Source organism: Pristis pectinata, chromosome 3 (genome assembly GCF_009764475.1).
Source record: "Pristis pectinata isolate sPriPec2 chromosome 3, sPriPec2.1.pri, whole genome shotgun sequence".
NCBI classification, from domain to species: domain Eukaryota; kingdom Metazoa; phylum Chordata; class Chondrichthyes; order Rhinopristiformes; family Pristidae; genus Pristis; species Pristis pectinata.
Window position 1 is genome coordinate 102,180,733 of NC_067407.1, and position 13,865 is coordinate 102,194,597.

The following is a 13,865-nucleotide window of genomic DNA, read 5'->3' on the forward strand; positions in this document are numbered from 1 at the left end:
GTGGACATCGTTGGCCCCCTGCCCGTCTCCCGGGGCGCCAGGTATATCTTTACCATGGTCAACAGGTTCACCAGATGGCCGGAGGCTGTGCCGCTAGCGGACACGTCCACTGAATCCTGCGCCAGGACACTCATCGCAAATTGGATTGCCAGGTTCGGACTCCCAGTGGACATCACCTCCGACAGAGGGGCACAGTTCACGTCAGGTTTGTGGACAGCACTGGTGCAGCTCCTGGGCACCCAGTTGCATCACACCACGGCGTACCACCTACAGTCCAACGGTTTGGTCGAGCAATTCCACAGACACCTCAAGTCAGCCCTGATGGCGCGCCTCAGAGGGCTCAACTGGACAGACGAGCTCCCCTGGGTTTTACTGGGCATCCGCACAGCCCCCAAGGAGGACCTGGGCACCTCCTCGGTGGAGTTGGTCTACGGCACTCCCCTGACGGTCCCGGGCGAGTTCATGCCAGGGGCCCAAGATCCAGCGGGGACGCTGACAGAAGTGCTAATGAGGCTGCGGGACAAGATAGGGACCCTGGCACCGGTTCCGACCTCCAGACATGGCACTACACCGTCCTTTATCCCTAAGGACCTCTGGGACTGTCAGTAAGTTTTCATTCACAGGGGCATGCACAAGTCACCTCTACAGAGGCCATACGAAGGGCCCTTCAAGGTGAGCCAGCACAACAGATCTATGTGTGTCGTGGAGGTGGGTGACCACGAGGAGACTTTCACAGTGGACTGCCTCAGACCGGCGCATTTGGATATTGAGCAGCCGGTGACGGTACCCTCACTGCACCGGCGGGGCAGGCCACCCAAGAGGGACACACGCCCCCGATGGACGTTTCTTGGGGAGGGGTGGGGGGAGGTGTAGCGGCCCGTACTCACGGCACTTGAACTGCCATCGACGGCCGCGAGTGGACACACAGGAGCGCGTCGTAGACTAACCGGGCCTTCTGGCGGGAACCTTACGTCACGTCCGCCGGAGAGGCTCTCGTGTACTTTTGAGGCACGCGCGTTTTGCTGGTCTCAGTAAAGTGTGCTCCGGTTCAGCCTCCGCGTCTCTGAGTTTTCCTTTCGGCAACTCGCCGCGTTCGGCTACAGTATACACTTAAAAGTCAGAGAGCCTTTGGAGTCAGACACATATTGTCTCCAAATCTATTTAAAGTCTTTATTTTTTTTGTTCACTGAATGAGACCAACTCTGGCAAGGACAGCATTTATTGATCATTCTTAATTGCTTTGAGGTGGTAGCTGCGAGCTGCTTTCTTGAAGTGTTACAGTCTTTCTGGTGAAGGTACTTCCATAGTGCTTGTTAGCATTAGATAAAGCTATTAGGTACAGATTAATGGGGAGATAGACTTTGGAAGCATTGTAACCATAAGCACCAGCTTGTAATATTCTTATACTATGTTAATCATTTTTGTGTAAGATAAACAAACGTGCAGAACTAATTATACAAGTTATGAATATGTTAATTTATTAAATGCATAAGCTACAATTTTAACAATATACTCTGTCCTGGTTAAAAGCCTGTAAATGTAACTAAACCTCAAAGCATGATAGATGATCAATGGTTCAGTACTGGATATTTAAAATGTAGCAGTCAGCATAGAATGTTTATTATGTTAGACCCTCAAAAATTAGGAAAGAAGGGTGAAGAGGGACAAGATGAATGGGAATCATAGTGACAAGACATCTGGGTAGTGTGCATATCTGATGGTGTAATTGAAGAGAGAAAGAAGCTTGCTGACTTGGCAAGTTGTGGGGAGGCGGAATTGTAAAAGTGGTCACCAGTCCACTTCCCCAACATGTGTAAGGTCACATCACTAAATATCACCAAATATTGTCATTGTGTCAAATGTATACAAAAGGCAGTATATTCTGACAATCTGAGGGATTCAAAGATTCTATCTTACATCCTCATATTGACTAAATAAACTGTACCTCTGGATTCCAAGTGGCTACTTCTAACATTTATACCCCAACAATGATGTAGGTACAGTGATATACCTTTCCCTACCAGGTGGCAGAGATTGCAGGTTTAGGAGGCCTTGGCGAATAACTGCAATGCACTGTGGAGATGGTACATTCTGTATCCATGATGCTCTAGCAGTGAAGGCAATGGATACTTAAGCTGGTGGGTCGGCTGCTAATCAATCAGCTACTTGACCCTGAATGGCGTTGAGCTTTGACCGCTATCTCATTCACAGAGCATTCCACAGCACTCCTGACATTTAGCTTGTATATGTCGAAAAAGTGTTGAGGAGTCAGGATACGATTCACCTGCTTTTGTAGCGGCAAAATCTGTGTGGCTGATTGAATTAAGATTCTGGTCAATAGTGACACCCTGCATGTTAGCAGCTGACAATGATAATGCAACTAAGTGCCGGACACTGATTATCACCAATAAAAGAGAGAATTTAATAACCTAAATTTCACCTTAATTAGTCAAGGATTGGTTATTAGACTCTCTTATTGGTGACAGTCATTGTCTGACACTTGTGTCGTGCAGATAGCATAATATTTTTCTGCACTGCACTATGTAATACAAGGGGCTAGGGGATCCAAGTGAACCAGAACTATGAGTAGTAAAGTATATGAGGGATTCCAGGACTGAAGCTTGTGCTTCAGAGGTTCTCCTGGTCCATTATAAGGGAGCTCAAAATCATCTCTCACTGAAAGTAGCAAACTGTACTTATCATGATAACTGGCTACAACAGAATGGAGCAAACAGATGAAGCACGGTTTAGCACTTATCATGATAACTGGCTACAACAGAATGGAGCAAACAGATGAAGCACGGTTTAGCACATTATTTTACACTTGGCACCAAAATCAAGTCGAATAAAATTTCATTAAAATAATTAATTATAATATTATAATTTCAAAGAATATCCTTTATATCAGCAGATAGGTTTAAATTTAGTGGCACAGGAACTCTATTGTTTGAGGTAACATTTATGCATACTGCAAGGCACAATTTCTTCAGAAAATTGAAGAAGTGCAGCCTGAAACTTATTGTGCATTTCACAAAATCTGATTTTTTTCTCCCGTCACGCATTCTCAATGCGTCTGATGCACCAACACACAGAGGTGCTCAGGCATCCAATGGCATGCAGCAAACCAAGATGCCAATTCCATGATTTTCCTACATGCTCACACAGCACAAGCCAGTTATGCAAAAGGAGGTCTTCCCAACACTCAAGATCTCCTCATCTTAAGTTCACATTACACAAACATTCTATTTGTGCATTGTCATCTTCTTGTTACATGCAAAACTACTGGCCTGGAAATTCTTCAGTGCCCAGCAAGGCACATTAGGGCAGTTAGTAGCAGGCTAGCAAATGTTTTGTTTAAGGGCTTTCCATAGTAAAAGGCATGTCCCCTATAGGACTGGCTTTATAAAATTAATGCAGCCAAAGGCTTATTCTCCACGGTCTTAACAGCGGTGTCCACTGGTAAATAGGTAGATAGTAGGGATGGTTCACAAGTTGCAAAGGAGTTGAAGGAGGAGAGAGGATCATGTCAGTCATGGGGTTCAGGATCAGAAACCTAAAGATTAGATTAGGCTGCGCCATCAGGGAAAGGGGTGGATCATGATTGGCTGCTGATGACATATGAAATGGAGGAGATGTGGGTGAGGGCTCCATCAACAGCAGTATAGGGGAAATCCCATTTTCTGAAAAAGGAGGACATCTTGGATGTCCTCTCATGGAAGGCCTCATCATAAGAATAGATGCTGTGGAGATGGAGGAACTGAGAAAAAGGAATGGTGCCCTTGCAAGTGACAGGATGGGAGGAGGTGTAGTTGAGGTAGCTGTGGGAGTCTGTGGGTTTGTAGTAGATGTTGATGGATAATTTGTCTCCTGAGATGGAGACAGAGAGATTAAAAAAGGGGATAGAAGTGTCAGAGATAGACCAAGTGAATTTGAGGGCAGGGTGGAAGTTGGTCGTGAAGTTGATAAAATTGACAACTCTGCACAGGTGCAGGAAGCGGCACCAATGCAGTCATCAATGTAGTAGAGAAAGAGTTGGAGAGCAGTGCAGGGTAGGTTTGGAACATGGATTGTTTTACGTAGACTTCAAAAGATTCATTGAAAGAATTGAAAGGACTTAAATATCTTTCTTACCTCTTGCATCCCAGTCCACATGAGTAATATAACTAGAAGCTCCTTTACATATGCCAACTCTTTTACTTGAAAGCACATTGTAGATATCTACAAAGTTATCATGGGAAGCCACTGCTAGGTATTTCCCTGCATCTAGGAGCATAATAAAAATGTGCTTTTAAAAAAAATTGTAGTTATTCATACTCTCTCTTACACATTCCCCAAACACACATTTTTTTTTGTAATCTGTAAAGAATTCAGCTGGTTGATTTTACTCAGAGTACAGTACATAAAATTATTAATAAGTCACTGTGAGACATACAAATAAAAACAAGGTACACACAAGGTTGGGTGGAAAAAGAATGTCATTTCCATTTAACCAAATGTATTACTAGTACACAAATACAATTGACATAACCTGCAATGGATATGAAACAAAACCTGAGAATTCTTCAGTTGACTCTAAAACAATCAAAAGAGTTCAAGGACACTGTTCTGCACAATTCATCATAACAACAAATGCTACCAATTGTATTAATGGTTGCAGCTCTTTCCTTCAAGCCACGTTCTTTTTCTCAGCTATGGGAATGGTATAAGATCTGGCACTTCTTCATAAGGCAGTCATTTCAAGCCACTTTTTCTACACACTGACCTATTTATTGTGAGGAATAATATACAACACAAGACCATCGAAATTAAAGAAGCAGGGGAGATATAAATCAGAACACTTACAAACACAAAAGTATGGATTTATACCAATGTTCTGATTTGGATTTATACCTGAAACTTCCAAATATTCAATCTGCCTACAGAGCAAGACAGAAAAATCAGAGAACAGGAGAATCCTGCTGTTCTTTTTCTTAACCTTGCAGTAGGTTACAGAACAGGATTGACAAATGCATTGGAGAACAAATAGAATGGCACCATGCCAGTTTTTCAATGCCCAATTATTGAATATGGTGACCCAAATTGGCATATAAACAATTCAGAATGCACTTATATAATTTGGTGTCAGAAATATAATTTTATAGATCCTATGTTCTATTGAAAAGTCCCATTGAAAACCAACATTTATGACAAACAACTTTGTTCATCCCAACTGTCCTCATGAACAGGATGCAAAGGAATGCTTGCTGCATCTGGATTGATGAGTCCTGTAACCTCAGGCTATAGGCTAAAGTCAGTTAAGAGAGAAAAAAACATAGAAGACTAATGTCATGTAGCAATGTCAATGTAAATGGATTGCATTGCAATGACAAATCAGTGTAAAACAAGCCAATATGGAGTGCTTCAAGACTTTAATCATGCTTCACTTAATATCTAAGGGAGTCAAAACTAGACACAGAGTTCCATGAAAAATCACCACTCTGCATTCAGAGATCAAGTCTTCATATGTAAGATAATGAAAAGTTTATTGAATGTTCTTCATTCTTCTCAACGTTCATATCATCTATGCCCTTCAGTTTAACCTACTGACTAGCAACTCACTATATTATTTATCCACCAAGCACAATTTTACCAAATTCACAAAAATGCACAATAAAATAGAATTTTCATAAAATAAAGCATCCTTAATTAACAGATCTAATGGGAAGCAAAGATTAACTGCTTCAATTCACCTGCTGAAAATTTGATATCTGATATATTTTCCTTCCTATGGTGAAAAGCCACCATATCTTCCAGAGTATCAGCATTGACTACATGAAAACTTCCATCATTTAGTCCAACAGCTATGACTTTCCCATCTGGTGAAAATGCACAACATCTCCCACCTAAAAGAAGAATGAGAAAGGAAACATATTAACATTTTCAAATCAACAAAATACAGTAATATCACTTTTATTAAGAAATATCAAATTGCTATTTTCTAATATCTATTTTTGTATGGAATGATTCCATCTTCTAGAGACATTAGTTTAGTACCTTATTTATTTAATGAGGTGTGTGCTTCTTCTTGCCTTGATTTGTTTTATTGGGTGGCATCTTATAACAAGAGTAGACTGAATTTTCAGCTCACAGAATAAAAGGGTACACATTTGAAATTGTAAGGTCAAACTTAACACAAATATCAGGATGCTTATTGTTAAACATAGCTCAAATAGGCTTTTCACTTAAGGTGATTAAGATCACAGTATTGGGATTATTTAAGAAACTGGTAGCATCTCTAGTACGAAAATGGCAAATTTAGTATTTTGAAGACAATACCTAAAAACAATCTTGCTGTTACTGTTCATGGTTCTCTAAACATCTGCAGCCAACATTGAGAAGTTATGCAAACACAGAATTAGATTGAATAATTTATGCAATACATTGCAGAGCATACTCCTGTCTTCGTACAAGACCTGGGTTACAGCATGTTTGGATTAGTCTGTTCAGTAGAGCTTTGGACTAAGTTCATGGAAAGAATATGATTCCAGTTATTCAGGAAGGCTTAATAAACCGTTTCTTCCTGTCAGTATTCTGTAGAGTTTTATAAAATTATTAAAAGACTTGTTTGTGTTCCCATTCAGAGACTATTTCAACTAAAAATACTAGTGATCCAGGTTGGGTTTTAAACAATAATTTAGCAGTTTCACAGTCCCCAATGGATTTATCCAATTAACTCAATTAAAATTCCTCAGCTATGGTGGTAGAAATGGAACCTTTGTTTCATTAGCTCAGGTTTCTGAATTGCTTGCCTTGTAGCATAACCAAATACTCCTGTGCCCAACTATCCAAAAAAAATGGGAAATTCAAATATGCCTTAAGAAATAAAGCCCAGAGCTGATTCAAAGGATATAGAGCAAGTCGAGGCAAATTGATAAAAATTGTGCTTTTTTCCTTTTAGTTTGCTGCTGTTTTTGCAAGAAATTTCTCCATTCTCATACCCTTTCTTATGTCCTCCTTGCAACATAGATACTGTAGATTGAGTGATTGGGTGAAAACCTGGCAGATGGAGCTTAATGTAGGGAAGTGTGAGGTCATGCACTTTGGTCAGAGGAATCAAAAGGCAGATAATTATTTGGATAATTAAATGGAGAGAGACTGCAAATGAATGAAGTTCAGAGGGATCTAGGTGCTTTAGTGCATGAATCACAAAAAATTAGCAGGCAGGTCCAACAAGTAGTTAAGGTGGCAAACAGCATGTTGACCTTTATTGCAAAGGGGTTTGAGTTTAAAAATGGGGAGGTTTTGTTACAGTAGTTGAACAGGGTGTTGCTGATGCCACACATGGAATACTGGAGCGTAAAAACTTCTTCAATCATTGGATAGTGAACCTCTGGAATTCTCTATCTCTGACGGTCGCCGAGGCCAGATGATAAGATATATTTAAGGTGGAGATAGATAAGTATTTAAAAATCGAGAAATTAAGGATTGTGAGGAACTGATACAGAAGAGGAGCTGAGGCCAGAGAGATCAATAATTTTGTTTCACTGTGCAGTAAATAGTACCAATGGTCAGACAACATTGCAATAGGTCTGCCATCAATTAATTAATCAAAGATTACATAATATCCTTAACAATGAATTGTATAGAACATGGTCTCTTCTTCACAATTATTCTCACTACATAGATTGAAAATGCTTAATTATATGTATTGTTACGGACTCAGTGAAAGTCCCTTTAAGATAGAGTGTGTGTGTGTGGGGCGTGCTTACGTCAATAGAAGATAAAGGACGTAATGACGTTGTTGAAGAAGTTAGAAGAAGAAGAAGAAGGAGAGAGAGAGAGAGAGAGAAGGGAGAGAGACACCAGCCTGCTAGTTTTCTCTATCGATGGATGAGAAACAATGACTGTGTTTGCCACTGAAATCCATGTATGGAAGTTGGAAGTAATCCGGTGGAGTTCACTTTGTTGCTGACCTGTAGAAGGAAACAGGTATTTGTGTGTGGACGACCACGATTCGGATGCTTTTCGGGGTGAGGCAGTCACTACCGAGTAAACACTGGAGTGTCGTTTGGGTTCCATCGTGGAACATTTGGATTTCGTATGTACTCTCTCTCTGTTTTTCTACATCTACGTCTTATCTTCTGACAACGGTGGTTGTTGAAGAAGCCCTTGCTCATGTTTCACCTTATGGCTTGTGGAACTGAACTTTAAGAACCATTCCGGAACTGGGAGTTTTGGACTTTGCCACCCACACACACACACACACACGAAGAGTTTAGTTTTGGGGTTAACGTTCGAGGTTTAACATTTTTGAATTCTAACATACTAACATTTTTACTTTTATTTTACGTATTATCATAAGTAGTAATTAATAAAATAGTTTTTAACACTGAATCATGCTCAGTGTGTTTCTTTTGTTGCTGGTTCGTGACAGTATATTCAACAATCCAGTTATGTCTATTTTACAAAATAAAATGTTCAAACATTGCATGATAGTTTTTGACATATTATGCAAAATTGAAAAAGGAACATTTACCTTTTTTAAGTTTACGTACTGCTAACATACGATGGTTGAAGGAGAGTTCCCAAATTCGTAATGTTTTGTCATCACTTACAGTAGCACAAACAGGAAGAGTAGGATGGGCTGCCAGACCCCAAACCTCCCCTTCCATATGACCCTAATTAGATGAAACAAAATAAATATTCTTCAATGTGCAACGTTTTTGGCTATAAAGTGAATGAGAAAGAAGAAATACATTTGGAATTAAAAATGACTTTCAATTGACTTAGCCCATTGACTATAGAGTTCTTGCAATCAATTGATGCCAAATGGTTATATGATATAGTTACAGTGACATTAAAATAGAAAACATTGGAAACGTTCAGCAGGTCAGGCAATATCTGTGGAAAGCTAAACACAATTAATGTTTCAGATTCAGAACCTTTTGTTGGGACTAGGAACAAGAGGAAAAACAAGTTAGTTTTCAGATACAGATAAGGTGGGGAAGGGATGGACAGAACAAAAGGAATATCTCTGATAGTGAGAGACCAAATGGGTGAATGTGGCAACTAGAAGCTCATCATGCTTCTTTGTCTATCATATGGCTTGCTAATAGCAGGGCTGTGGTACATACCCAGCAGGTCAGGCAATATTAGTGGACAGAGAAAACTGAGCCAAAATCATAAATGGATGACTGACAGAAATTGTCAGCTCTGATATGGACAGAAAGAAAGAGCAAGTTATCTAAATTTGGAGGATTCAATACTGAGTCTGGATTGTTGGATTTAAACAAAAGATAACTTTAATGTTGTAGTGTCTGATAGTCATAAAAGGTTCCCTTTGACTTAGAAATTCATCTGCTCCAAAACCTGAGCAGATTTTATACAGAACACTCAGCCTTTAGAGTGCCGTGGAAATTAATGCATGACTTGCAAGTGAAAGCATTTTTTTTTAATTGTGTAGATGCAGAGTAAATGCAAGTAATCATTGAACACACATTTCAGCATGATGTGACTGAATTTCACCCATAAATGCTGGAAAGATCAGTATTGTTGGGTGCAAGTGCAGAAATGGAAAACCCTGACCGTGCAAGTGTGCCTGACTCTATGAAGTATCTGTTTGAATTTCAGGAGTAATGTGAAAATACCTACAAATAGTCATTATTTTGTTGCCTCAAACCAGGTGAAGGGCACTTAGGAAAATTTGATTTTCATTTGCATAATGCTGCAAACAACAGCATTACACAAATTACAAGCTACTACGTTTTTAAAAACCACAGCTGGAATATTGTCTGAACTTTGAATCCCTCTATATAAGGAAGCCTCGACATGCTTTGGAAAATGATACAGTGTAAATTAATCACGCTGATTCCTAGGATGTGGCAACAGTCACAAGAAAAGAAATTGTGAAGGATGGGGTTATACTCACTAAAGTTACGAGTGACAGAAGAACTCTCCAAAACAAAAGATTCTAAGAAAAACTGATAAGGTAGCATCTGCTTCCTCAGCTGAAGAATCGAGAGCAAGAAGGCATTCTCTGGATAAGTAATAGATCATTTATGTCTTGGGTCTCAGCTATTCAAAATTTATATCAATGATTTAGATGAGGGAACCAAATGTAATATTTCTAATTTTGCCAACAACATGAAACTGGGTGGATTGCAAGTCGTGAGGAGGACACGAAGGCTTCAGGGTGATTTTGACAAAATGAGCGAGTAGGCAAATGCAGTGCAAGGTGGATAAATGCAAATTTATCTCCTTCAGTGGGAAAATAGAAAGGCAGAAATGGTCATAGATTGGGAACAGCTGATATACAAAGAACCTGGTTATCCTGAAATCAGCCATAATTGTAATGAATTGCACAGCATGCTTAAAGTGCTGCATGTCTACTCTTGCTCTTATTTTCAATATTTTCTCTGTTTTGACAACATTGCTTGCTTTGAACCTTTTGTTGTTTAAACCTCTTCCAATTTTTTCCATTAACCTGGTTACAGCACGCCACAAATTCTTCCAATTGTTATACTTGTTAACTTACCCTATGGAAAGGCACTTTCCTTAAACGCCTAACACAATACACACTCACAATTCCACTAACTCATTGTGTACTGGTTCCACAGATTGCCACATTATTGAGGCATGGGTACAGTGGACCTTCATTCCCACATAGTTAATATTAATATGTAAATAACTAAGATTTATTAATATCTAAGATTTATTAATGACTAAAACTTATTAATAACTAATATTCTATTTACTTAAAATAAAGTAAATCAAGGAAATAAATTGATTCAGAAAATCTAACCACATTTACAATCTAACCCATTCATTCAGTCACCCAAAGCAACAATCAAACAAGCAAATAACACACTAAACAATACTGCCAAATCAATTAAGAGTATAGATTTGAAGTATCAAGTGGAATCTAGTGATGAAATCATACACTGAGTACTATATTTTTCATGGAAATTGTCAAACACATGCAGAGAAATTGGCCTGAAATTTACTGAAAAATTGTGTCAGAATTATGGCATCAGTATAGCATACTTTTTGAAGCAATGAGTACCTGAACTAGCAGGGTCATGGATCCGCTTTTATCTATTTCAAGTATTTCACCATTCTTGGTTCCAACTAATATATGTCCATGACCCAATGTAATGGCACGTAATGAAGGATTGTCTTCCAAAAGTAAACCTGTGAAGAAGTACAAATTTCACCAAAACAATACTCATTTGACCACATCCTCTACATCTCATTCCATTCTACTCCTACTTCTTTGCTCACTCCCCAAATTAATTTTTTGGTGCAGAGGAGATTTACCAGGATGTTGCCTGGATTGGAGAGCATGTCTTATGAGGATAGGCTGAGTGAGCTAAGGCTTTTCTCTTTGGAGAGAAAGAGGATGAGAGGGGACTTGATAGAGCTGTACAAGATGATAAGAGGCATAGAGCGAGTGGACAGTCAGAGACATTTTCCCAGGGCGACAATGCTAACACGAGGGGATATTATTTTAAGGTGATTGGAGGAATGTCAGGGGGATGTCAGGGGTAAGTTTTTTTTTACACAGAGAGTGGTAGGTGCGTGGAATGCACTGCCGGCAGAGGTTGTGGGGGCAGATACATTAAGGACATTTAAGAGACTCTTGGATAGACACATGAATGATAGAAAAATAGGGGGCTATGTGGGAGGGAAGGGTTAGATATATCTTAGAGCAGGATAAAATGTCGGCACGACATTGTGGGCCGAAGGGCCTGTACTGTGCTGTAGTATTCTATGTTATTTTATAATTCCTTTCCTCAGAAGTTTTACCAATATTGTCATAATTGTTTCTATTGATATAGTTCTACTTGGAGACACTATTTACTTTAAAAATATTTTTACAAAGCTAAATTTTAAAAAGTTTTAAATTATGTCATTTTGCCTTCTGTGTTCACAAAATTGTAGGTTCAATGGTAGTTAAACGAAATTTAATACTGAATGTAGTGTTTTTCAGTTGCATGAAATACTGCAAGTGAGTAACAATATATATACAGAAGTCTAAGAAATCATTCCATAGACACCATCACGGGGGATTAAAACATATTGGTATATATATTTAGAGAAATATTTAAAAATAAACGTCAGAGTCACTAGGATCAAGAAATCACTGTGTGTGAAGATGATAGAAACAACCAAGGATTTCAACAAAAGATTCAATAGTTATTCAAGGGAAAATGATTTGCAGGGTTATGGGCAAAAAGCAAAAGGGATTGACTGAATTGCTTTGGAGAACCAAAATGGACTCCGTTCACATCATGATGATTCTAAGATAACTCTCCATCTTTGGTACGATTCTGGTACCTATTCAAGACCTTAACATTCTTTATACAATATGGTACAATACACAAAAAGTGCTGGAGGAACTCAGCAGGTCAGGCAGCATCTATGTAGGGAAGTAAACGGTCAACATTTCAGGCCGAAACCCTTCACCATAACCCTTCATTCATGTGGTGCCCAGAATTGGACATGAAAAGTTAAACAGTTTGCAACGATAGAAGTTCACTATTACCTTGTTTTTTTTAAAGAAAACACAAGATTGGCTAGAAAAGCAAGCCTCAGGAGACTGTAAAATTGCCAGATTGTTTCAAATAAGGGAAGGAAACCTGCCATCCTAACTTGGTCTGACTTTTATATAACTCCAGACGACATGGTTAGCCCTTAACTGCTTCCTCAATTCGGTAACAAATACAGAGACCAACCATTGACAGCAAACATATTCAAAGAAGAAATTAGATTATGCAATGCTACTTTTTTGCCTGCTGTATCCTAGTTCTATGAAAATTTTTTTAAAAATCACTGAAAAGGGAGTTGTACAAATTTTCATTCTGGGTCATGCACAAAAGTAGTTGCATCTTGTGCTTAAAATTGGCATCTGCAGCCATTCATGATACACAGTATTATCTCAGAGGTCCATTTCAGCGTGTCATAAAAGGTACCTGCCTGACCAAGTCCCAGTCTGTTGCTGGATTTGATGGTTCTTCCTTGAGCCCCACAAACTCTGCTGCCCCAACACTAAACCCCCAGCCCCAAGCAAGATAGCAAGTTCTACCCCCTTATGATCACAAGCCTCATAAAACAAATACCTATCACTGACCACCTAACCTGACAATTCACTCAACAAAAATCTTCCAATCTGACTTAAACACCCTCTCCCCAACACCTGAGCACAAAACACAGCACCTCGAGCAATCTTCAAAAGGTCACAGTCCATTAATGCCTGAATAACGATCAATGCAACCCTCCAATTCCCACCCCAACTCCTCTACTTACTACAACCCTTAACTCCTGCTCCCACCCTGCCCAGCAATCTCCCCTGTGAACACTTGAACCCTTACACAGTGTCAGGCTCAGTCAGCTACAGACCATGTAAAAGGCTATAGGCCATATATTCTAAAGAATTTCCTAACAGCAGGCCCACAAACATAACCATCATTGGCCTGTCACGTGGTGATTTTTGCATTGTTGCAGGCTCCAAAAAAATTCTGTCCATTTTCAGAATCAATTAACATTCATCTAAACTATACTTAATGAGATTCAAATCTTAACTTGTAAACTTTCTAAAAATTAGGAATATATTACAAATAATGATCATAGTATTAATAAATTTGATATTAAGTTTTGACAAGAAGGGACAATCTCAAATCAGGATTTTTAATTTAAGGCAAACTTTGAAGAAGGAGAAATGAACTGACCACAACAAACTGTCAAAGTGTAAATTTACAAACAGCGGGATGTATTAAATGTATGGTTTCATTTCTGCAGCTCTGATCAGTGAAGCTTTTAAGAGGCATTCATCAACATAGAATATGGGCATTCACAAATTTCAGCATATTTCTTTGATTTGTTATTGC

At 39.1% G+C, this 13,865-nt stretch overlaps 1 protein-coding gene across 2 annotated transcripts in view; it reads right to left on the reverse strand.

Moving 5' to 3' along the window:
- Positions 1-13,865, reverse strand: part of LOC127568483 (echinoderm microtubule-associated protein-like 6) — a 240,932-nt gene that overhangs the window by 71,963 nt on the left and 155,104 nt on the right. For both annotated transcript variants that reach the window (XM_052012286.1, XM_052012285.1), the window contains exons 20-23: positions 11,042-11,169; positions 8,516-8,657; positions 5,730-5,882; positions 4,132-4,263 (exon numbers count right to left, since the gene is read on the reverse strand). In XM_052012286.1, the coding sequence (XP_051868246.1) occupies positions 4,132-4,263; positions 5,730-5,882; positions 8,516-8,657; positions 11,042-11,169 (555 nt within the window). The remainder of the gene's footprint in view (positions 1-4,131; positions 4,264-5,729; positions 5,883-8,515; positions 8,658-11,041; positions 11,170-13,865) is intronic.